The 25956-nt window shown below is 43.8% G+C and overlaps 1 protein-coding gene across 2 annotated transcripts in view; it reads right to left on the bottom strand.

Annotated features, from left to right (window-relative positions):
• CACNG6 (calcium voltage-gated channel auxiliary subunit gamma 6) overlaps positions 1–19489 on the bottom strand; it is a 38743-nt gene extending 19254 nt beyond the window's left edge. Inside the window, exons 1-2 of one of the 2 annotated variants that reach the window (XM_089480201.1) lie at positions 19364–19489; positions 14720–15017 (exon numbers count right to left, since the gene is read on the bottom strand). In XM_089480201.1, coding sequence (XP_089336327.1) covers positions 14720–15002 — 283 coding nt within the window. In that variant the 5' untranslated portion in view covers positions 15003–15017; positions 19364–19489. Of the gene's footprint in view, positions 1–14719; positions 15606–19363 lie in introns of those variants that run through there. The other variant, XM_089480200.1, reaches the window with a different exon arrangement.
• Between the last annotated feature and the right edge of the window lie 6467 nt (positions 19490–25956).

Genomic DNA, 25956 nt, shown 5'->3' with positions numbered 1-25956 from the left:
GGCCCATATAGAAGTGCCCCAAAGTATTTTGCTGCATAAAATAAACAACAGATTCCCTTCTCTCTCTAAGGAGTTTATCACACGAAGTAGATTGGGAGTTTATCCCGTGAATATCCTGGAAAAAATATCACACGACATCACACAAAACCTGCCATTAAAGTGGTCACAAAGAAGTGGTCACAAAGAAGCATTAACGCGCATCTTTTTACTTTTGGGATTTCAGCGACAATGAATTTCTGATATCACTTTATTTACACAATTGTGTGTGATAATCATTCTCGCAAAAACTTGCCATTTTCACTTTATTGGCAGGATGCTTTAAATGCACTTTAATCTCTCTTTAATGCTGAAATTATCCCCAGTGTCATAAACTCCTAAGTCGAGGTGCTTAGTATACAAAACTAACCAGAGTATTTTGGCACACAAGGCAAAAGACTTTTTCCTTATCCCAAACAGTTAAACTATGAGAACTAACAGTTAAATAACAGCATTAGCCATCCGTCTATGTAACTTAAAATAAACTGCTGAGGTGGCTGGTCCACTCTGCCTACGGACAGGGCTGGCTCAGTTTGCTTACCTTCAGCAAGGATGCTGTGTTATCCTCATGCTATAGTCAAACAACACTTAGGTCTTTAAAAAAATACCTTAGCTCTTAATCAGTTTCCAACCTAGGGATGTACATATTCACATATTTCATTCTCATGTGCCAGAACGAAGAATTTAAATGGTTTACTGTTCTCTGAGTGAGCTTATGAACATTTGAGAGCATTTCTCAATTTTCTTTTTTTTCCTTTTTTTCTTTTTTGCATTTGGGGACTTTTGGGGGGGAAATTGGTTCTGCAATTGTTTTTGCACAAAAATGATTTGTTGCACAAAACAGTACATTTTCTGCAAACAAAACTTCATTGCAAATGAAATGTTTGCAAAAACTCGTAGAGGTTGACCATTGTTTGATCCTCACTGTGTTGAAGATAAGAAAAACAATGAGCATTCTTTAGCTCACTACTCCAACCTGGTTGTTTTGCTTTACTCTTTGGCTGCTCTCACACCCTTGGTCTGACTAGGTGTAATCATTGTGATGTTGTGGCTCTTGTTTGTGGCTGCCTGGATTTCCTTTTTTGGCTCTCCTCCCTTTTAAAACCCATGCTCTAGCTGTCTTTGGTTTCTGTTCTGGCTTGTCCTGCCTGCTGGCACCTTTTCCTGACAGTCTTCCTGGAATAACCTGGCTCATTGCAAATTGGGTTGCTGCAATTTCATCTCAGTACTGAATGTTGACAATAAATGAACCAGGGGGTGTGTTTGGGGACCATTCTCACAGTGTCCAAGAGTGTCAGCCTAATTTAAGAGAAAAAGGCCAGGCCACATGGAACTTGTAGTTTTGTCCTCCAGCGTACACCAACATCACCTGCTGCTTGAGGCAGCTGTCTCACTATGCATAATGAAAGACCAGCCCTACCACTATGTGAACCTCAGATTTCCTCACCTGTAGAGGTGGAGGAGCATTCCACAGATATTATGGACTGGCATAAAGGCAGTCTTGGAGCAAATCAAGTGTCCTTAGAAACCAAAATGACCAAAGTGAGGTGATCCTACCTTGGACATCTCATGAGATAACATGGTATATTAGAAAAGACAATAATGCTTACTATAAAGTTGAAGACAGGAGGAAAAGAAAGAGACCACACTACATGTGGATAGATAAAGGAAGCCACTGTCCCAGGTTAGTAAGGCTCAGGGTGTCTCAGAGAGGGTTTGTCTTTGCCTTCCAGAGTCTGAGAGAGTGTGACTTGCCCAAAGTCACCCACTGGGTTTTCAGGCTCAGCAGGAATTTGAATCCTGGTCTCCAGAGTCATAGTCCAATGGTCAAACCACTACACTATGCTGGCTCTAGAGGAGGCATGCCTGTTGAGAAACTTTTCATGAGAATCTCTCTCTCTCTCTCTCTCTCTCTCTCTCTCTCTCTCTCTCCAGCCTTTCCCTGCAAAGAGGAGTTCAAGGCAGCTTACAGAATAAAGAGTGCCAAAGAGTACTGGTGCTTCACCAAACTAACAATCCCAGAATTCTTTTGGATGGAGCCATTGTAGATAAAGTGGCATTAAACTGCATGATTTCTACAATGTAGATGCACCCTAGGTAGGGGCTTGGTCTGAAAAAGCAAGATTCTTTAAGAGGTGGGTAGTGGCTTCCGTGTCAGGGATGTACTGAGTTCATTGTGGAATTTATTCTGGACTTTATAGGTTCAGCACCTTGTGTCCAAAATCAAGCTGAGAGCAGATTCATCACACCCCTGAAAGGGAACTCACTGGTTGCCCCAATTTGCTTTCTGCATTTTATTTCCAGAGGCTGTTGTATATTAAGGCTCTTGCAACCGTACCGTCCTTCCTTCCTTAGGTATTTCAGTTTACATCTCCCAGTTTAGGCTCTGCATCAGCCTGGCCCATGACATCTTCTTGCCCCATTCACACTATGAAAATAATCTGGGATGAATCTGGGTTGAATGCACTCGATACACTTTTTTTGGGTAGGGGGCTGGCAAACCCCTCACTTAACCCAGGATATTTGATATCTGCATTGATCTACATCTTCAGCAGTGTGAATAAGCTTCCAAATTGATTTGGATGGCTCTGTATTGCTCAAGGGAATGGAGGCAGCTCCATTTTATCCCAAAATGATGGCATGTGTGAATAACAAAAGGTTTATCGTGAGTCCAAGAGATTCACAAACCTAAAACAAAGTGGGGACAACAAACCCAATATCCATCAGCACAGCGATCCACATCTGCTATGGACATAAAGATGAGTGTGAATACAGGCCAAGAGACCCTGCTTTGTTCCTCTGTGACATTAGGGCAGTTCAGGCCAGTCGTGGCCAGAGATTCATCCTCCCCCGAAAATCCTTTCTTGCATTACAATATCGCATATGCCAAAGAAGATGCTGTGCAGCCGAGGTTGCACTGCATCTAAAGAAGCAGGCACAGAGCAGTGGAGAATCCACAATAGCTCAAGAAATGCCGTGCTTAACCTTCTGCTCCCAACGCTCTGCAAGCTACACATTCAAATGCTTCAAAAAGAATAAATTATGCAAATTTAATACCCGTCATCAAATATAGATAAGCTTAAAGAAGAGAAGGTTTCCGAATTCATCCCAAAGGCTTTGCCTGCTGACTGGCACATGCATGAAGGATTCCATCCTTTAATTCTTGATTTCTCCTCTTCCATCCTCACTTCCCCCATCTCCTGAATTTGGGAAAGATGCCAGGAATTGTAGAGGTGGGATGGATGGTCTTTCAGAAAGACCATCTGCTTATTTTATGATACCTTTTAAATAATCAAGACTGAAATTTAAAACTGTTAAGTGGGGGCAGGGTTGGAAGAAACCAATTTCAGTCCAAAGAGAATGCACTGAATCAGAGAGAGGCTTCTTCTCTTCCCCCAAAGGAAATTGTGGGCGAGAAATATATTTTCCTGTATCACTGACACTACCTCCATAGTAAAGGTGACACTAGCAGTAAAATTTCCATAAGCTATGCAGCATATGGGCTCCAATGCAGGCTGCTGCCAAACTGCAGAAATAATCCAGTTTAACCCCGCTTTAACTGTCATGGCTCCATCCTATGGAATCTTGGGATTTGTAGTTTATTGCAGCATTAGAGCTCTCTGACAAGGAAGGCAAAATTGCTTACAAAACTACAGATCCCAGAATTAATTATCCCTCCCCAATAGTGCTTTGAATGTTGGATTGCGACTCTGGAGACCAGGGTTCGATTCCCCACTTAGCCATCAAACCCAATGGATGACCTTGGCCAATTCACAAGCTCTCAGCCTCAGGGGAATGCAATGGCAAATCTCCTATGGACAAATCTTGCCAAGAAAAACCCATGATAGGTTTGAGTTAGGGTCGCCATAAGCTGGAAACAACTTGAAGGCACACAACAACAACAAGAACCCCCTATTAAAAAGAAGAGTGGTTCCCGATGCCCCCAAAATAACATCTGACAAGTAATGATAAATGTGATTTGTTATTGCAAATAGCTCCAGCTAAAATATCTGCATGGGCTAGATCAGACCCACCCTTGCCCCCAGTCGCCAGTTGACACTGCTGGCATTAAATAATAAAACATTTAAAGGAAGTGGATAGAGTTGCATAGTGACAAAGAAACCATTCAAAACACCAACACTATTTAACACATGCAGGGAGGGGGCAGTCTGGTAGCATCATTAAAAAAGACTGGTAGCGAAATTCAGAGTTGGGATGGAGATGAATAGTGATAACTGCAGACTCCCTACTCTGTGACTTGTTTTTTAAGAAGGAATTTAAATGGGTGAAGTATGACTTTAGATCAGCTGACAGTCTTTAAAAGAGGTGTGATTAGACTAGACGATTATGTCCTACTACACAGTTACAGCACTTTGATACCACTTTAAGGCTGTATCCTATGGAATCCTAGGGGCCAGCATGGTGTAGCCAGAGGTTTGAATGTTGGATTATGATTCTGGAGACCTGGGTTCAAATCCCCACTCAGCCATGGAAACCCACTGGGTGAACTTGGGCAAGTCACATTCTCTCAGCCTTAGAGGAAGGCAAAGGCAAGCCCCCACTGAACAAACCAGTCCAAGAAAACACCGTGATAGGTTCGCCTTAAGCATCTGAATGACATAGTTGATGCTTGTGGTGTCATTTTTAATGATGTTACTCAGGTGTGAGAGTCAGTGTGGTGGTGTAGTGGTTTGAGTATTGGACTAGGACTCTGGAGATGAGGGTTCGAATCCCTGTTCGGCCATGCAAACCCACTGGGTGACCTTAGGCAACTCACACACTCTTAGCTTCAGGGGGGGGGAGGAGGCAAAGGCAAATCGCCTCTGAATAAATCCTGCCAAGAAACCCCCTTGATAGGGTCACCATAAATTCGAAATGACATGAAGGCGCACAACAACAGCAAGCCAGGTTGTCCTTTGAAACACCTTCCTTGCAAAATTACAAGGGTCAGCCCCCATATGACATCACAAAAGATTGTTCCCAGGTTTCAGATTTTGGCCCTCAAATCTCAGGGCCCACGCTAGTCCTAATTTGGCAACCCAAGTCTCCACCAGTAATTCCGCTTCTCAAAGACCATGTGAAGCTTTCTGTTGCTTCTCAAACCTTATTCTGCAAGCTTTAAATAATCAGATTTTGACATGGATGCTGTAGAACTCTGGCCTGCTCACTTCCTTGGCTCAGAAAGAAACTAGAAAGGCAGCCTGGATCTTCCTGCCACTCAAAGCAACAAAGGGCAAGACACTAACACAGTTTCCCTTGCTGTTCTTGGCAAACGAAGCTGTTTTCGCCTATTAAGGTTACTGGAGAACACTGGCAAAGCTGGCTGACTGGTGCCACTGATTTTATTTTGCCTAGCATTTGAAAATTTCAACTGTGAGAAAAATACAGTCGGCCCTCCACTTTTACAGCTTTGACTTTTGCGGATTTGATTATTTGTGGATTTGATTAATATGTTCTCTCTAAAAATTGCTAGGTCCTTCAGAGAAATTCTGCTGGAAGTTGACCATAGAATTGTGCTGGAGGACCTAGAGATTCCTAGAGAAAACATTTCTCTAGGCATTTGTAGGGCCTCCAGCATGAGTCTATGGTCAAATTCTGGCAGATGTTTATCATAGAGATTCCTAAAGAGCTGTTCTCTCAGGTTAAAAAAGTAGTGTTTGTTTATTTGCATTTTTTCCACTTTCACAGGGGTTCTGTGCTCCTAACACCAGCGGATGTGGAGGGTCTGCTGTAATGCCAAGAGGCTCATCTTTAGCACCATCATCCCACATGTTCTTCTTAAACCTACTGGAAGGGCTGTATTTTCTGAAGAAACTTGCCAAGAAAGCCCCTTGATAAGGTTCACCTTAGGGTTGACATAAGTTGGAAAGTACTTGAAGGCACACAACAACAACAACAACAACAACAGCATTCTGAGAGGCTCAACTGCCTCACCTACTGGCAATGTGAGCCTTAAACTAAAATATGCTGGGTTTTTTGCCCTACCTCCATTCTATTTTGCCTTTGGCTCTGCCCATCTCACCCTTGAGAACATCTCAGAAATGAAATTCATCCCTTGGGCTGAGGTTCACCATGTGTGTGTTGTGGGCACCCAAATGTATTGTACAAGCTGTAGAGACAGTTGCTTGTGTTCAGCAACATCTCAGGCCACACTACGGAGATTATCGCACTGCGTTCTGAGAACGTTCCTATCATCACGTGATGAGAACGTTCCTGGAACAGATATTACTGCATTAGTAAACTAGAACGTGATCAGAACGTGATCAGAACTGCATTTTACCGCACAGCGATTCCTGAAACCGTTCCGAGAACATATTCCACCAAGGCCGCCTCCATCTCCTGATTGGCTGAAAGAATGACAGGCAGGGAGGCAGGGAAGCAGGCAGGCGAGCGACTGCAGTGAGGGAAGGGGTGTGTGTGTGAGAGAGAGGGGGAAAAGGAGGAGGGAGGGAAGGGAGGGAAGAAGGAGGGATCGGGAGGAAGGCAGGGAGAAAGAGAAATGGGGAGAGATGAGCCTTGCAAGTTACATCCCAAACCTCCTTTGCAAGGCTGGGAAGAAGGAGGAGCTCCATGCAGGTCTCTTCAAGCCGAAGAAAAGCAAGTTGCCAGGGAGGGACTGGGCCAATGGCAGAGCCCCGGCAGCCATAGCAGCTCTTTAAACCGGTTAGAAAAGAAGAGTCCTCTGCTGTCATCCCAATTCCCCATTTTGGCTGCTTGTCAGCCTTTTGCCTCCTGTGTGTGTGCGCATGTAATGTGTGCCTTCATAGAATCATAGAATCATAGAGTTGGAAGAGACCACAAGGGCCATCCAGTCCAACCCCATTCTGCCATGCAGGAAATCACAATCAAAGCATCCCCAACAGATGGCCATCCAGCCTCTGCTTAAAGACCTCCAAGGAAGGAGACTCCACTACACTCTGAGGAAAGAGTGTGTTCCACTGTCGAACAGCCCTTACTCTCAGGAAGTTCCTCCTAATATTGAGGTGGGATCTCTTTTCCTGGAGCTTGCATCCATTGCTCCAGGTCCTAGTCTCTGGAGCAGCAGAAAACAAGCTTGCTCCCTCATCAATGTGACATCCCTTCAAATATTTAAACAGGGCTATCATATCACCTCTTAATCTTCTCTTCTCCAGGCTAAACATCCCCAGCTCCCTAAGTCGTTCCTTGTAGGGCATGGTTTCCAGACCTTTCACCATTTTAGTCGCCCTCCTTTGGACACGCTCCAGTTTCTCAATGTCCTTTTTGAATTTTGGTGCCCAGAACTGGACACAATATTCCAGGTGGGGCCTGTGAGCTTCCCTCCCCGCTTTAATTCTTGTCTGGCTCTTTGCTATGGAATTCTGGGAGTTGTTTGCTTGCTTTTGTGTGTTGCTCCAAACAGAGGAGCTTTTGTGGGTTCCTTCCTGGAGGGAAGGAGGAGAAGGTCCTGGGCATCCCTGCCATCCTTGCCTCCTGCAGGCTGCCAGCACAGGAGCCCCACTGGACATGACACTAGAGGCCCCCGCAGAAGCAGCCAGACCCTCTCCCTCTTGCTCTCTGCTCTGGCCCCCCTGTTTCCCTCTCTCTTCCTTCTTTCCTCTTCTCTCACTTGTCCCAACTTTCCTCCCTTCCCTCCCTCCTTCTTTCCCCCCTCACACACACACACACACACCTTCCCTCACTGCAGTCGCTCGCCTGCCTGCCTCCCTCCCTGCCTGTCATTCTTTCAGCCAATCAGGAGACGGAGGAATGAGAGAACGGATTTGAGAACAGATAAGAATATCGCACACACCTCTGTTGGAACGTTCTCATCACGTTTCAGCTCTCTGGGAACACATTCATATCTGTACCCTTCTGGAACACATTTGGAACACATTTAAACGTTCTGAGAACCCGATTGGAACACATACGTGCGGTACACTCAAATGCGTTCCGTTCTCATCACGTGATGAGAACGTTCTCAGAACGCAGTGCGATAATCTCCTTTATGTTCAACTGAGAGATCCATTACTAGATCTCCTAATGGCTTTTTAAAAAATAGAACAGAGAGCTGCTTGGAGGTTGGATGCAATTTAGGTGGTTGCCTTCTAATATTTTTCCGGAAAATAATAGGGGTGGGTGCTCAGGATGTTTAACATTTTCCTCCCACTATTTTCCCACTTTAAATGAATTCCCTTCTCCTTCCTCATACGCCTTAATAGCTCTCAGGAGTATTTATTTGTTGCTGTGTGCCTTCAAGTTATTTCTGACTTATGGCGATCCTAAGGCATGGGGTTTTCTTGGCAAGATTTGTTCAGAGGAGGTTTGCCATTGCCTTCTCCATGAGAGCTTGTGACTTGCCCAAGGTCACCCGGTGGGTTTCCATGGCCAATGTGGCAGTCGAACTCCAGAGTCATAGTCTAATGCTCAAACCACTACACTATGCTGGCTCACAGGAGTATCTATACCAAATCCTCACCTGTCCCACCAAAGATGAAATAACAGGGTCACAATTCAGACAAAGAAACTAGTATGGATTAATTTCTTTGCGAGAGAAAATAAATGGAGGGAAAGTCCATGGATATCTGAGTATAAATAGACAGGCTCTCTTATACCCCCAAATAACTTTCCTGCAAACTAAAATGTTTTCTGCACAGTCAGTATTTCTCCTTAATCTACCTGTCATCTACCTATCTATTTCCATCTGTCTTCTTTTTTAAAATTCACTCTCAATGCCAGTCAGTAGAAAACACTACACAGATTTATCCTAAATAACAAGTGCAGTTAAACACATTTAAATTAGTGGAATATATGAAGTTTGTATGTTTGAATTAGGAGCCAGAGTGGTGTAGTGGTTTGAGTATTTGATGAGGACTCTGAGAAATCAGGGTTCAAATTCCCATTCAGCCATAGAAACCCACTGGGTGACCTTGGGCAAGTCACACTCTCTCAGCCTCAAAGGAAGGCAAAGGAAAACCCGCTCTAAACAAAACTTGTCAAGAAACCCCCATGAAAGGTTTGTCTTAGGGGAGTTTATCACACGGGAGGAATTCCTCTTAATTTCGAATAAAAAGAAAGTGGGGCCAGAATGCATTCATGTGAATTCGCTAGTTCAGCGAATTTACATGAATTCGAATTGTGTTTGAACTGACTTCCCATCGCCCGAAAATAGCTTCCCATTGCCCGAAAATGTGTGGTAGTCTATCATGCAATAATGTTAAACCCCATGATTGCGTTCGGATTGCCATCGGATTATACTTCCAATTTCCCTGGTCTGATAAACTCCAGGGTTGCCATTAAGTCGGAAATGACTTGAAGGCGCACGACAACGTTTGAATTATGTATGTAATTCACGGAAGTGTTGATTGTTTCACTCCACACAGTGCCATATATGTTGGCATATGGAAAATAAATTCCTGATAATTAAAAACAAACAAACAAACAAGCAGGGTTTCTAAATCCTGGAGGGGCTCCAGTACAAACAACCACTATTTATATCTTGCCTTTTCTCTGTCTAGGGCTTAAGGCACTTTGCCGCACTTAAAATACTATAGTTTAAAATATATCAAATACAAAAGTTAAAAATATCTTTCAACTATCCCTACAATTAAAACCAGTTAAAAAACCAAGCTATTAAAAGCATCAAACAAACAAGCCACACTTAGCTTTTATCTTGCAGGTGATCTATCACAGTGGCCCAAATGCACCCAAGCAAAAAAAAGAAACAAATTGACATTAATATTGTTTCCAACCCAACAGCAAGCACAGTGATGCTGGTGGTGAGAGACTGATAACAAAAAAACCCAAGGAAACCATGCTTCTTCACACTAGAGAATTATATCACTGTGATTCTGCTTTAATTGCCACAGCAATATCCTTTGGAATGTTGGGATTTGCAGTTTAGGGAAGGGCACTTTAAATTCTCAGCCAGAGAACTCTAGTGTCTCATTGAACTACAAGACCCAGAATTCCATAGGATGCAGCCATGGCAGTTAAAGTCGAACTATAGAGCTATAACTGTGTGTGGGGGGAAAGGCCCTAAATATATCATGGGCCCAAAACATACTGCCGAAATAATTCAATTTCAGACCACTTTAACTGCCCTGGCTCAGTGCTTGGGAATCCTGAGAATCGCAATCTATTGTGGCACCAGAGCTTTCCTGACACAGAAGGTTAAATGTCTCACAAAACCACAGTTCCCAGAATTACCTAGCATTGAGCCAGGGTAGTTAAAGTGGTCTCAAAGTGGATGGTTTCTGCAGTGTGTTTTGGACCATGGTGATTAAAATGCAAGACAGTGCTGTAATGGTATAGTCAGTGAAAGGGCCCTAGATCTGCATAGGTTATCATCCTGCACAGCAGTTTCCCAAACAAAATAGATCAGTGGTACTGATCTGGCTGGACTTTGGGACAGAAATCTAGGATCCCACTTTGGCCTACTGGACTGCATGTCAATGTAATATTTTTAGAATTGCCAGACTGAAAACTGGAGAGTGCGGCTGTACTTTTAATGCCTATGTAGAAGATTGAATATCAGCAGGTATTGCTTGTCATGCACACAGGCCAGCAATACCTGCTGAAATTTTCTCTTCTCTCTCTGTGTTGTGTGCTTTCAAATCCTTTCCAACTTATGGTGACCCTAAGCTCTTCAATTCCCAGCTTGGCCATTAACCCACTTGGTGACCTTGGGTAAACCACATGTTCTCAGCCTCAGGGGAAGGCAATGGCAAATCCCCTCTGAACAAATCTTGCCAAGAAAACCGCATAATAGGTTTGCTTTAGGGTCACCATCAGTGGGAAACGACTTGAAGGCACGCAACAGCAACAAGATCTTCTACACAACCATTAAAGATACAGGAACCCTCTCCAGATTTTGTGGTGATGGGGCCTGAAAAGGAGGAGAATCCTACACCACCATAAAGCCCCCACAGCCTGTGCCTCACTGATTGTATGAGTTTAAAATGACCTAACTGCACCAATGAAGAAGATTTTGCTAACCCATTGTACAGAACTGGAAAGCACAGGAAAGAAAGATTCCCATGTTGAGAATGACCCATAAGGGAAATGAGGAAAAGCCAAGGTTATTTCCACACTCTTGAGAGACAAGGAAGATGAATGAACACACTGACAGATGGATGCTTTTCCAAACACCACACTGTCTTTTTTCAGTAGCCTGAGATTCTGTAGTGATGGGGCCTGAAAAGGAGGCGAATCTTTGTACAGCTGCCAGGAGATAAAATGTAGGGAGTTTAGTATTACAGAGTTATGTATTGTGGACTTTCTTCATAAGTGATTGGGCAGAATACCGTCTGCACATTTTTGTTCCTCCCCATCTCCAAAATTAGCTAACAATGTCAAGTAAAAACAGATCTGTTATTAATCACATAATTAGTAGCTGTGTGGTTTTAAAATAATAAATAGCAGCTGTGCAGGGCTCTGATCCAAACTGGCACTACTATGGGGAAAACATGATAAAGTCCTCTTCTCCCCAGAGTGGGATCAGGGGGAAAAAGGAATTACCAATTGCATGCATATATCTATAATTTAATATATATTTTTTTTACAAAACCTTTAGGATCAAACTTTTAAAAACTTTTTTAAAATGGTACTTTAACAATTTAGAGAAGGAACACTTAAGCTCAAATACATGGGGCTGGTTGTGATGACCAGGTGTAGCTATTGGGGGGAATGAGGAAATTATTCCCAAATAATAATGTCCCTAAGACATCTTCTCTGAATTCCCCCTATTTCTATCATTGCAGAGAACAAGACACTGAAAATAATTCACCTCTAGAACTCATATATTTGCTGTATTCATAACCCCTGGTAACTGCTTGTCCCATTTCTTTGGATGGCTCAACTATATTTCTGAATGATTCACTGATGTTCCAAGTTACTACAATATTAGAGACTTTTGAGAACTGAACATTTTTGGGGAGATGGGCAGAATTTTCACCTGGGGAGGCATTGTCATCATTTTGCACCCCCACAGTATTACAATATTTATAACTCGACACTCTGCACAGTGTCAGGACTGCCTTTTTCTTTCAGCCAGCTTACATACAGAAAAATATAAAAGACTATAAAAGACTCAGCTTCTGGGACCCTACGTGACCCACAAACTGTCACACATGTCAAACTGAAAAGGAGATACTTTGAACTAGTTATACTTCCCAAATACAATCTGTGGGACTCATTTGTATTCAAGTATAGTATAGCACAATCCAGCAGAACTGGAGACTGGAAGAGATGCTAGCAGAGGCAAGAAGATTATCCTTCATTAACAAGAGATCATTATCGCATCAGCAATTCTGCACAGCAAGTTATGGGGCTTAAGCCTGGCACTGGAAAGAGATGCCAAGGCTGAGATAGTGAGCTGTGGAGGATAGCTTGATGAATGCAGTTGGATTTGGTGGGAGGGAGAGATGCGAACCTGACATTTGATTTTTATTATTTGGTACGTAGAGAGATCTTGTAGCGCCTCTGAGACTAACTGAAAGAAAGAAGTTGGCAGCATGAGCTTTCGTCGGCTTCAGTCTACTTCATCAGATTTTAAAAAAATCATTATTTGTTAATTAGAGTAGGGGTAGGTATGTTGATGTGTGTGCGTGTGCATGCGTGCAGATAGGCATTAATGTGTAGTTCTCAAAAAGATTTAAGAAAGCATTATTACTCCATAAAATTGCAGAGCAAAGGTCCCATACTTGCCAGCAGCTGCTGGCATTCCAGGTCTGGCCATTGCTTTCCTTGTCACTCTGTGCATGCTGTTCATTATGATGCTGCACGGAACCACATAGCCGTGAACACTTCACAGATGAAAACTAGGACGCATGTGGCTAAGCAACATCAGAAGTAGTCAAAATGGCAAAGTCCCTAATGAGTAAAAATAGATAAGCTAGGAAAGGCTGGAGCAATTTGCTTTTGCTTGAGTCTACTGGGAACAGTGGAAAAGGCAAGATTTCCTCTTCTGAGTTAGCATGAAAAAAGGGGAAGTGGGAGAAGAAAATTAAAACTAGAACATTTTAAAAACAGCTGATAAAATGGGATGACAGAGGATAAATAAGGATTGTCCCTGTCAAATATGGAGAATATGGAACCATGTTAGCCAAGATCTGTGCATCAGAGGCGACTGCATGCATTTCCCACCTATGGCCTACATCCTATAGAAGTCTTTAGTGCAGTACAGGCATGCAAACTCTTGCATGGGTGCTTGACCTTCTGCTGAAATCCTCTCCCCGCTGGCCATTGCCAACTCTTTCTGTGACCAAGGAGCTTATTGCACTGCTTTCCTCCCAGCCTTGGTGTGGGCTGAAACTTTCAAAAACTTTTTAAAAATGGGTGTTATCACATATCTCTGTGCCTAGTTTAGAGGTATGAAGTGCTGGAGAAGTACGGATTGAGTTCGGGATGCCAAGATCAGTACAGGATGCCTCCAGACTGGGCACTGAGGTGTTCAATAACCCCTGGTTTAAAAAAAAGTTTTAAAAGGTTTCATCCCACGCCGAAGCTGGGAGGAAAGGCAGTGAGATAATCCTGTGTTCTCCATAGTCCACCAAACTATGATATTAATGAGAAGGAGGATATTTTGAGATAATCCTCCCCACATCATTTCCCCATGAATATTGTGCTCCTTGCAACAGCTATTTGGTAACTGGAAAACATTAATCATCCACAACCTGTTCACCATTCTTCCCAAGAATATGTGTTTGTGTTATGTGCTGGGACAGACAGTTGGAGTCAGAGTAAATGTATGTATATCCACCAACATTTCACAGAGAAGGACCAGGACATGTGTGGCCAAGCAACATAAAAGTGTGGTCACGATGGCAGAGGTCATGAGGAAGAACACACAAGCTAGGTGAGGCTGCAGCAGTTTGCTTTCACCTGAGCCAACTGGACAGGGCCAGATTCCACCCTTTTGTCTCCTTTCCCTTAGCTGAATTGAGTGGAAACTACTTTTGCACTTTCACCTCAGTTTGTTACAACCGAACCAAACTGGAGACCAAGGAGGAAAGGAGGAAGAGACTAAAACTGGGACATTTTTAAAAGAAGCTGAAGAAGTGGGATGGCAGAGGATTAATTGGGACTGTCCCAGCCAACTCAGGAAAGTTGGAGAGTATATGAAAGCAGGGGGAAGCAGACTGGGTGTGTGACTGTGTGCGAATGAAAGTTTGTATGTGTGACTGCGGAGACTGCTGAGTGGTTGTGTTCTTATATGGGGAGGCTGATGGAGTCAAAGGCCCAGGTTGTAACCACCACCACATTAGGTCTTGCCGAAAAATGAGACACCCACTGAAATTTGGCCCCTGGAACATCATTCCCTGCTGCACAGGGCCTACAGAGGAAAAAAATGTTCCCCATCTCTGTTGGATGTACAGTGGCACCACATGTAGGGACTACGTCCTGCCAACGTTAAGTGCAGGAAAAGGAGGGCAAAGGACGAAACCTAGCAGGCCAAATATAAACCATGGGAGTCACTCACAGAAAAACTGGGTGAAGAGTATTTAGAACAGTGGTTCCCAAACTTTGGTTTTCCAGGTGTTTTGGACTTCAGCTTCCAGAATCCCTGACTATTGGATAAGTTGGCTGGGGCATTTGGGAACTGAAATCCGAAATTACCTGGAGAACCAAAGTTTGGGAACCACTGCTTTAGAGCACGTGGATTTCAGAGAGCAAAAGGGAGAGGGCGAATGGAAAACAGGGAGATGGTCATAGGAATGATTACCTCCAGGTAGTTCTGCAGGTCCGCAGGTGGCCCTCTCCTCCTCGACATCATTCATCCAGAGTTTCTTGTAGCAAAACTTCCACAAACCATAGTGGGCCGCTTCGCAGATGGCTGAGTGGTTCTGCTTGTAGGTGTTGAGCTCCACCCAGAACTCGGTGCCCACAGCCAGAACCGTCAGGGTCATCCCTACAATGGCCACGAAGAAGGCCAGCTTGATCTTGCCCTCTTGCTCATCTGTCAGGGGCTTGCGTCGTTTGCCCACCACCCGCCCGCGCATGCCCATGCGCTGCTCCTCGTCCTGAAGGAAGAAATTGGGCCACATATTCATAGTCCCTTCCCTTGCTTCTTCTGCTGTTTTGCCTGTGAAATGACCAGCCTGGTCCCTGGTTTCTTTTAACCCCCTGCCAGCTTGATGCCTGAGTTTCTTCCCGGGCTCCTCACAGCTTCTTCGTGGTCTTAACTAGGTCAACACACTGCAAGCGGTGTTGAGGAGTTGCTCGACCACTGTCACCGTCTTCCCCCACCCCAGCTCTTGCTTTCTCCACCCAATGCCCCAGCTTGACAGGGTGAGGCCAGGGCTGGAACAGCAGCTACCTCACACCACCCACCTCTGCCTCCCCCCGAACAGCCTTGGCAAATGTGTGGAGCACCTGTTACCATCCTTCATCTACTGCCCAGGCAATGAGGGTTATTTTAAGGCTCCAGGTTGCACAGACCGTCTGGTGTGGGGAGGGGGAGCATGTGTGCGTGTCTGAGAGTTTTAATGATGCAGAGGTCAAAACTACGGACCATCTGGACAACAAGGTGCTGTCTTGCCCTGGCTACCCACAGCACCCCCTGCTGCATGTGGCATAACCCTAACCATTTTTAATTTTCTGTTTTCTGTAGCACTGATGCAAGTTGCAAAGTGCCGGATGAGACACCACTTCTGGATCATCCATGAATGGTTTCCCCATTTTTTTTCTTCCTCAAAGAAATTCATCCATCAGAAAGGATTGCTTAGCCGTGATAAGGTATGGCGTGGGCACTGAACTCTTCCATTTCACTTTCCTCATCTGAATTACAACTCTATTATTTTGTCTTTCATGGGATGGCTGAGGAATTACAGATATGGTACAGATACTCCTGAGAGCCAGCATGGCATAGTGGTTTGAGTGTTGGGCTACAACTCCGGAAACCAGGGTTTAATTCACAGCTCAGCCATGAAGCCCATTGGGTGACCTTGGGCAAGTCACATGCTCACAGCCTCAGGGAAATCCTGCTCTAAATAAATCTTGCCAAGAAAACCAAAATCCATGGAGACGTTTCCTTCTCCCCACCGGGTATAATTCAGGAATGCTCTGAAGACAATGCCACTGAGCACACGTATTTAGAAAACATTGATGTATCTTATTTCCATGTAAGCATGGTAATACACTATTCTGTGCTCAAAATAAGCCTGATGAACTTGCTAAGGAATATTACTCAACACAACCATCTAGCACAATCTGCGTATTTGAAAGCTATGTTTTCCACACCTCATTGAGTCCCATTTTCATATAATAAACGTATAGCTAATCTTTTGGGTTTCTGATGTAAACATAAAAATCTGGTATGTATTTGTCACCCAGTTAATAATCATTTTTCCTCCTCCTGTTCAAAAATGAGCCTGTCTCAACACTCTCAAAAATCAGTCTCTTGGGGAAATGTGCAGAGAGCAAAAACAAAACAAATAACAAAAACAAACCACAATGAACGTTATTTATGTGTGTGTGCATGTGCCTTCAAGTCACTTGTTCATAGAATCCTAGAGTTGGAAGATAGCACAAGGGCCATCCAGTCCAACCTCGTGCCATGCGCTTATTATATACATTTGTTATTTGAAAGTTATATACATTTGTTACATGAAATTAGGGTTCAATGAGCTGTGGAAAACATAACTTTCAAATGGATTGCGCTAGATAGTTGTGCTGACCTATGGCGTTCCCATGAATTTCACAGGATTTTCTTAGGTAAGGAATACTCAGAGGTGGTTTTGCTAGTTGCTTCCTCTGAAATATAGCCTCCAGCATCTGGTATTTGTTGGCAGTCTCCCCTCCAAGTAGTAACCAGGGATGACCCTGTTTAGCTTCCAAGATCAGATGGGATCTGGAGCCTTTAGTTTACTGATACCCAGCTTGTTGGGGGCAATTAGTTTACACTTTGTAAACCACTTAGTACATCAGTAAGCGGTATAGGAATGTACTTGCTATTGCTATTTAGGCTGAGTAACAGTATCTGTAATCACAGCTATTAATATCACATGTGTCATAAATTTATGTTATTGCTGTTTAGGCTTAGATAAGCCATTAATCCTCAGTTCCTTGTCCTCAGCCATATGGGGAAATAATAACATTGTCTGACTGTGGGTGCTGTTGTACCGATTGTCAAGGTAGTGCATGTCAAGGGCTTCAAATGTTCTTTTGAGAAGGTCATATAAGTAGTAGATAGTGGCTTGAATGGCTAATCAGAACAAAAGTAGATCCATTGAATAAATGGAACATGCATTATTCTAATGTTCAGCTTGATACATTGGGTGCAGCAGGATAATAAAATGTGCAGTAGGAAGCAGGATTTTGTGCAGTTGGCAATATGGGCTTTAAGTAGGAACAATGGCTGCGATCCTGCATTGGGAGGCACAGCTATGGATAAATCTACCTTGTTAAGGTCCCTGCAAATGCCTGATGCAGCATATCCAGCTACAGGAAGAGAACTGGATGTGTGTCTGCTTATCTCCTTGCTCTCTGGCAACATGGAATGACCATGCTGGGGAGAAGGCTGCATGACAAAACACCAGTGGATGCTGGTGGTGCCCATGTCAGTGGAGGTGAAACCACTGCTGATCTCCAGTCTTTCTCTGCTTTCCCTTTCCATTCTTTTGCTCACCTTCCCACCTCTAACAATTTCTGCTGTTTTTCTTCCTCGCTGCAAACATGGGCGTTGAAAGCCTGTTGCATAAGCCTGATCAGACAGCAAGGCAAAACTGCCTGAGGTGACATGTGGTCACTGTTCCCTTTGGAACTTCTATTCATCCACTTCTCTTAGAGGACAGAGCTGTGTGTGTTACACAGCCTATTCACTTTTCCTTAAACCCACAATGGCTGGTGGCTTCCAAGTCAGTAGGATGGTGAATCCATTCTGGATTTTAGCCAGAACTTTAAAAGGTTTATTCAGAATGCTGAACCCTATCCTGAAAATAGGACCAACATCTTGACTAGCTCCTTTAGTTTAGACCAAAATCTGGAATGGATTTACTACTCCACTGGGCTTAACTACCAAACTGTCCCCATTGAGTGTGGCAGAGGGCCTGAGGCCATTGCCTCTGTTCAGATAAGTCCAGCTGTCGGCCCAGTTCGTTTCCATACATGGAATGCATGGTGTGCCATCTTGTCCTTTGCTTAAAGCAGTGAAATATCTTGGGGTAACCCTGAATGGGAGAGATCAACAATGGCATGCCAAGTCATACATTCACAACAACAACCATGTACAGGAGACTTTAAGTCCTATATATCACCCTTCCTTGATCTAGTGCTCTCCAGATGTTTTTGAAAAGAATTTCCATCATCTATATACAGAATGTATGCCCTCAATATAATCTGGCCATTCTGGAGAGCTTGCATTTATTTTAAATTTTTTAGCCTCTTCATATAGGCTTGCCAGAATGAAAACTGGGGAGGGTTCCTCTCCCTTTAATGGTTGTGTAGAAGAGGGAATTTCAGCAGGCAACACCTCTTCTACACAATCATGATGAGCCCTCTCCAGTTTTCATCTTGGCATAGATCAGTGTTTCCCACAGGTGTGCTCAGTGGCATTACTAGATTTGGTCTCACCCCAGAGTGGTATCTCATGTTGTTAACCCCCAGACAGGCAGTCATTCCAGGGGAGACAACATGGGGAGAGAGTGGAAGGGGAAGGGTGAGGTGGGGTGGGTGGCAGAAGGAGAAGTGGCAGCAGACAGAGAGGGGTGGGTGTTCACCATCCACACTCCTCCTTCTGCCTGCATCGCCACCCTCCCAGTCCTGGCCTAGCTGCTTGGTGAACCCCCCCCCCCCCCCCAGGCAGCTGCTAGGCAGAGTGCCTCTACTGTCTGGTTGCTGTAGTTGCTGTTGGGTATGGGGTGCTGTTGCCACCCAGCAGCCCATTCTTGGTCTGTCAGGGCTGCTGGCCAAGTGAGAAAGTGGCCACCCTACTGCGGCTGCTGCCATCACTTCCCTTTTCTCTCCCAGGCAACAGCCCGGACAGACTTGGAAGAGGCTGCTAGGTGGTAGCAGCATCAACCCCCACCATGTTACAGTGGGCAGAGGGACCCTGGCTGGTGGGGAAGGGTAGCCAGGGAGGACAGGGAGATGGATGGTGAGCGACCCCACTGGGCATTCACTCCACACTCAGGTGTCACCCAGTGCAGTCCACACTCCCCACATCCCCTTAGTGATGCCCTTGTTATGCCCAAATATCTCCCTTTGTTTAGGGGGGAAGAGGAAGAGGGACAACTAACACTACACAGACATCTTCAACTAACCATTATTTATTAAAATCTCCCAGAGCCCATGGCAATACCCAATGCTTAAGAAACAGGCCAACTTCCCTGAACAAGTTTTCATTCACTGGGAGCAAGCATAGACTTACCCAAGGTTTATTTGTCCACTGAGGAGGTGCTGGAGGTGTCAACTGCTCCTCTTAAGGTCTGCTCCAAACCCAACAAGCTCCTTTCAAACACTGGCAGTACTGGGACATTTGGGGGCTTGCCTCTTAAAAAGGGATCACACAACACAGTGAGGTGTCCCATTTTGCCTACACACTGATTGGCTTGGGCCGCACAAATTCAGCATTGAAAGGAATGGTGGCATTCTTCCTGTTTTCCTCATGGTTGCTTAACAACAGTGGTGACAAGAAGGCGCTCCTCTCCCTCCCATTGCCCAAACTCCAGTTGTTGACAATTCAGATTTATGTAAATGTTGTCGGGAAGCTGCATATTGGACCAGAACCTGGGACATAAGGACTCAGGCTTCAGGGCTGAGTTAAATAAAATCCACAGAAGATGGAGTGGAGAATTTAGGATGTTCATCCATGCAGTGGCAAGCAGGCTGAAACATCTGGTGTCACTGTCCTTCCCCCACATCCATTCAAGGTGGTGGGGAGGACCTGAATGCTCAGCCCAAGCTGATCAAGCAAAAAGTACTGAGTTTGCATGAAAGGACAGCTGTTGCAAAGGTGGGGGAGACATGTTGGTGGAGGATCTTTAGGGAATGCTGCACACCAGGAGGCGAAATGCAGGAGGATCCCATGGGCAGGGCTGCCAGGAAGAAGGATGAATCAAAGAGTTCTTTTTCTGTATGTTTGTTGCTTTATTTACACCCTAAATAGGTTTTTTTGCTGCAGGGCTTTTGGAAGTTGTACAGTGTACATGAAATCCACCTTTGTTGCCTTAGCAACAAGCTAGCCTAGCTAATAAGATCTTTGTGCCTCAGAAGAACCACTGGTGGTCGCTGATGCCATCTAAGAACAAAGGAGTTTCCATTTTGGGAAATAATCAGGATATTTCTATAGTGATTTTCTACGTTTTAAACAAATCCTCTAGGTCAGTGCTTCTTAAACTGTCTGATGTGAGAGACCAACTCTCACATACCTTGAGGATACCTTGAGGACCGCCTCTCCCCATACATTCCGCCCCGCACCCTCAGAACATCTGGGCAGCAACTACTGAGGGTCCCAAGGGCTAGATTAGCCTCCACAACGAGGAGGTCATACTCCATCATCGCCCCGACCCTCTGGAATACGCTGCCCATAGAGCTCCGCTCGGCCACCTCCCTGGCCCAGTTCAGGAAGGAGTTGAAAACCTTCCTGTTTCGATCAGCATTCCCGGATATAAGTTCCAGCTAGTTTCCCCCCCGCCCCCCTCTGACAGCAGGGGTAGCTGGCTGGTGGGGGTTTTTAATATTAGTTTTAACAGTTGTATTGTATTTGTATTGTTGTCTATGTTAATTTTTGTTTTAATTTGTTGTTGATACGCTGTATTGTTTTGATTGTTGTTCACCGCCCTGATCATAGGAAGGGCGGTATACAAATAAATTTTTTATTTATTTATTTTTATTTATCATTATTATTATTATTATTATTATTTACTCGTCTCTCCCTTTGACTCTCCTTAGTGTGCCAGGGGCCAACACCATAATTTTGGCCACTGGCAACAATTGTTCCTTTCTTTTCTGAAAACACTCCAGGGACTGGTTGATGATAGTTTGGAGACCCATCCATTTTGAGAAGCACTGCTCTTGGGTACTCTAGAATGGAGAGACTCAATGAAGGAAGCCATTGAGGAATGTTGATGATGGAGATCTTTCACCCATGGAGTCAACATAAGTCAAAAGTCAACTTGATGGCAGTTAACAGCAAAAAGAGAAGATGAGAGCCAGCATGGCATAATGGTTTGAATAATGGACTACGAACCTGGAGATTATGCTCAGTCATGGAAACCCACTGGAAGGCAAAGGCAAACTCCTCTCTGAATAAACCTTGTCAAGAAAACCCAATGATAGGGTTGGTTTAGGGTTGCCATAGGTCGGAAACAACTTGTAGGCACGGAATAGATGTGAAAATATAAAATTGGCTAAATTTGAATTCAAATGCAAACCAAATCAATTTGTCCCCTCTCTCATCCCTTCAATTCTTTTAAATTTTCTCCAATGATCCAAGCACATCCTAGCAGTAAGCTTACCAAAGACAAAGAAGAGATAGCACCCAATGCTATACAGCAGCGCTACTGAAAATTATGGTCTATACACTGATGTAGGTCCCTGACTCATTTACTGCTAGTCCTTGGAGAGCCCCCAAGAAAGAGAGAAACAATTGTAGACAATGGGCACAAATAGGTTACTGATTCCTGACATGTGGGGATGGAGGAATTTAACAGCTCTTACTGTCAGAAGGGTTGAGGTGGAATCTCTTTTTCTTTAGTTTGCATCTATTGCTCCATGATGTACTATTCTCTGGAGCTGCAGAAGACAAGCTTGCTCCATCCTCAATATGACATCCCTTCAGATATTTAAACATGCCTATCATGTCACCCCTCAACGTTCTCATCTCCAGGCTAAACATACCTAATTCCCCGAGCCTTTCCTCACAGGGCGAGGTTTCCAGACCTCTCGCCATTTTGAGTGCCCTCCTCTGGACATGCGCCACCTTGTCAACATCCTTCTTGAATTGTGGTGACCAGAACTGGACACAATATTCCAGGTCAGAATTGATTGCAAACTACTTTTGCACTTTGAACTCAGTTTGCAGCAATGGAAGTAAGCTGAAGATAAAGGGGGGACGTGGGAGAAAGAAACTGGGACATTTTGAAAGCCATTGAAATATGAAGTGACAGAAAATTGATCAGGATGATTTCTGCACATTGGGACAGTTGCAGGGTATGTTGAATAAGTTAGGCTGTGTATCTAGGTACTCATGTTCCCCAAAGCATAAACCTGGAGAAGCTTTTTTCCAAAATGTTGAGAATGCCTTCATGATATCCTCCTTATTGTATGTCTGTGGTCTCCTCAAGCAAGAAACACAACTGAGCTGGTTTTTTCCAGTTGATAAATGCGAGTCCTGATGCATGTACAATATTGGCTGTATTCACCTTTCCCTTTAATAACAATCTCCCTTGAAAATATTTTAATAGGACTTTATTTGAAAGGTAGATTCCAGTAAAAATCCATGCATTTGTTCCTGTGTTGTTGCTATTATGACAGACAGACAGAATGCTGTTGTTCACTTGTTTGTACGGTCCCCTCCCCATATGTGTTTGTCTTTTTTCTTTTCACCAGTAAATAGCACAATCACTGGATATTTCTACCAAAACAATAGTTCCTCTTAGATTTTTAATTCATTCTCTTCTTTAAAAAATATGAAGCCAACTTTACACACACACAAAACAGAATAGGTGTTGCTTTTCCATTTGACGCTTTCTCCCGCCTTTTCTCTTGCTGTACATTTTCAAACACTTCTCTCCAATGGTTTTTGAGTTAAGATATGTTTGATCCTCTCATTGCCACAAAAAATGAAGAAAGGAAGAAAAACCCCACCCTTCCCTATGTAATTCCTAGTCACTCCCCACAAAAAGCATTATACACTGTCATTAAAACAAATGAGGGGGAAAAGACCAGAATCCTGTATCGACGTCTACGTTGCATACCTGTATGTACACTTAGTTACGCAGCCGGGGTGCTAAGAAACCCTGTTAGTGAATTGTGAAAATGCATATTGGGATGCCATTGAAAGTGCCTTATGCACACTGGTGTTCGATGCACATTGGCTCCGTTGCACACCAGCAAGAGTGCCCTATGCACACTGGTGTTTGATGCACACTTTGCTGCCACTGGATATGGGCATTACAAAACCATCCAATACTAATCTCCACATACGTAAGTCCACTTATGCAGACATAACTCCAGTACAGGATTCCGGCCACTATTTTTTGGAAGGCTAGAGGAAACAGTAGACAATCACAGTTTCTAACTGTTTTTCAAACATGGCTTCCCATACAATTAGCTACTGAAACAAGATAACTTGTCTCTAATTAACATCTTGGCAAGCAGTATTTTTATGACCCAAATGCATAACTGTTTCAACATCTGAAATATTCTCCACTGCCATATGGGCTAACTCAAATCCTGTTGCATTCAAGAGGTCTGGAATTCTGCCATAAGTTGTCACGAGAGCTGCAATCTCTAGAGAGTAAGCCCGAATGAATACAGGGGTTCTTACTTCTTAGTAGAGAAGTGTAGGATTGTTGTTAATTCTAAAACCAAAGAATTCCAAACCCAAATTCTGTGACCAGAATTATGTCAATCACCATTAAATCCTAAAGCATCTAATATGGTAGTACAGTACGTATTCTCTACAAAGGTTGCAAAAGCCTAAGTCCATTTTGTTTGGTTGTACATCCCCACCCCACTCAGTTTATCTGAATACGTTTTTGCAGAATGGAAAACATTCTTTTCCAAAGTTTTTTTCTCCTTCATGGAAGAAGAAGTGGAGTGCTGATCGGTGATCCAGTTAGGTAATTTTGTACAACGGGTGTAATGGTCTTATGATGTCTTGTTCTCCACTCATACAGATGAAAACTGGCACACTTGTGGCCAAGCAACATCAGAGAGTGGCCAAGATGGGCAAAAGTTATTAATGAGGAAGAACACACAAGCTAGGACAGACTGCAGCAGTTTGCTTTTGCCTGAGCCTTCTGGGATGGGCAAGATTCCACCCCTCCATCTACTCCCCCACTGATTCTATTGAGCACACACTATTCTTACACTTTGAACACAATTTACTCCTATGGGGGAATGCTGAGGACAAAGGGGGAATGTGGAAATTAAAGAGAGAAACCGGGGGCATTTTAAAAGCTGCTGAAAAAGTGGGATGGCAGAGAATTAATTGGTACTGCCTTTGCCAAATCAAGACAGTTGGAATATATTTTTAGATGGCAACATGCATTTGATTACTTCCTTTCCTTCAAAATATGGGAAACCAGCCCTGCTGTGCTTGGTAGCCTATCCTACTATTTCTACTGAAGGGGACCTTTGACTACCGTTCCAGAGTTTTATCATCATAATGCAACTGACTTGGATGACTTATCTACATTTTTTACATTCAACTCTGAATTCTGCTTTTATCTCCTTTTCTGTCCCCATTCCTCATGAATACGTTTGATCATTCCGCCATTTTAGTGTGTGTGTGTGTGTGTGTGTGTTAACCCACCCTGAGTTCAAATTAGGATCACTATGGAATTAAAAAAAATAGAACTGATTTGGTAAGACATTGCCAGACAATGCACATAAGACAGTCCCCAATAATTCTGGAGTGGAGTGTGGCTCCACATCTCATCTTGTTCCACAGCCAAGATACAGGGAATAGCAGGAAATAAAGTAGGAAATAAACCAGGAGAAACTGTTTTTAACGGGCAGGGGGCATATGTATAGAAATTCTGCATTGGTCCACATGAGATCCCTGGTCCACACAGATAATAAAGGGAATCCACCTGGATTGGCAGTGAGGATCTGCAGATATATGTCTGCATTCGCGTGGTAAGAAAAGCAGAGCATGGTTGGTTCAAGGGGAGAACACTTCAGGAACAGAAATATCCTGTTTTGTAAAATGGCTTCCAAATGGAACAAGTTCCAGTAGGAAGACAGTAATTCCACTGTTGACCAAAAAAAATTATTAACCAAGTCCTAAGAAATATCACAATCGTTTTGTTAGTTTCCGCATATATGTCTATTTGTGTCTGTGTGTCTGTCTATATATTTATTTATTTACTTATATATTTATATATCTATAATACATGTAAAAATTCTCCCTAGGAAGCTGATTCAGGGGGCAGGTAGGGATGAGCAGCGCTGTTATCCATCTCTGTTACCTCTTGATTTGTTTTAAAGCTCTTCTTCCAGACGTTGAAAAGAAGATGGCAAGGGTGAGGAATCTATTAAAACCCTATCTACCGGATGGATAAGGCAAACAAATTAGATCCAAAAAAAAAAAGGATGGGTAAGGGATACTTGTATAAAGAGAAGGGATTCCTTCCTCCCCAGGGACAGCTTCATCTGAGGAAGAGCTATGGCTCAATCATAACTTAAGAAATGGGCCGAAAACAGAAAAGATTAGAAGAAAGGAGATTCCTTAAAGCCTAGTGGATTAGAAATACATCTGGCAAGCACCAGGGGGCAGTCAGTCCTTTTCGATTTTCCAATACCTTCACACACACACCCCACCCACCCCATGGCACTGTGTTTTGGCACAAAATTTTGTCAGCCCTTAATTAAGCTGCAGTGGAGGAGAAAAGAGGGTTCCTTTAGACCCTGCGAGGAACAAAACACCACACTGCAGACCCAGATTTTGGCACAGTACACTGTGGAAGCCATTTTGTAGGAGGCTTGTCAATGGAGGAGTCTGGGCTTTCAATCCATACCCACAGCACTTCCAAGCCCTGCTCCTCTGTTTCGAGATCCAGGAATTGTGGCTGTCTGTTAGAGAACTCAACCAAATGAGCAAGAGGAACGGTACTTCTTTCCCGAGAGCCACAGAGCTGCAACCATGGCATCCCTTCTTCTGTAGCCCATTGCCAAAAAACATCTATCCCGGTTGTCCTCATAATTCCTGATTGCAAGGACAGTGATGTCTGAGTCATTTCTCATAAACTGGGTAGTAGAAATGGTTGATGTCTGCCTCTTTTATTCCTCCCT

Source organism: Sceloporus occidentalis, unplaced genomic scaffold (assembly GCF_023333645.1).
Source record: "Sceloporus occidentalis isolate IW3139 unplaced genomic scaffold, rSceOcc1.0.p SCAF_14, whole genome shotgun sequence".
Classification (NCBI taxonomy): Eukaryota; Metazoa; Chordata; class Lepidosauria; order Squamata; family Phrynosomatidae; genus Sceloporus; species Sceloporus occidentalis.
This window is presented reverse-complemented; position numbering and strand designations above follow the sequence as displayed.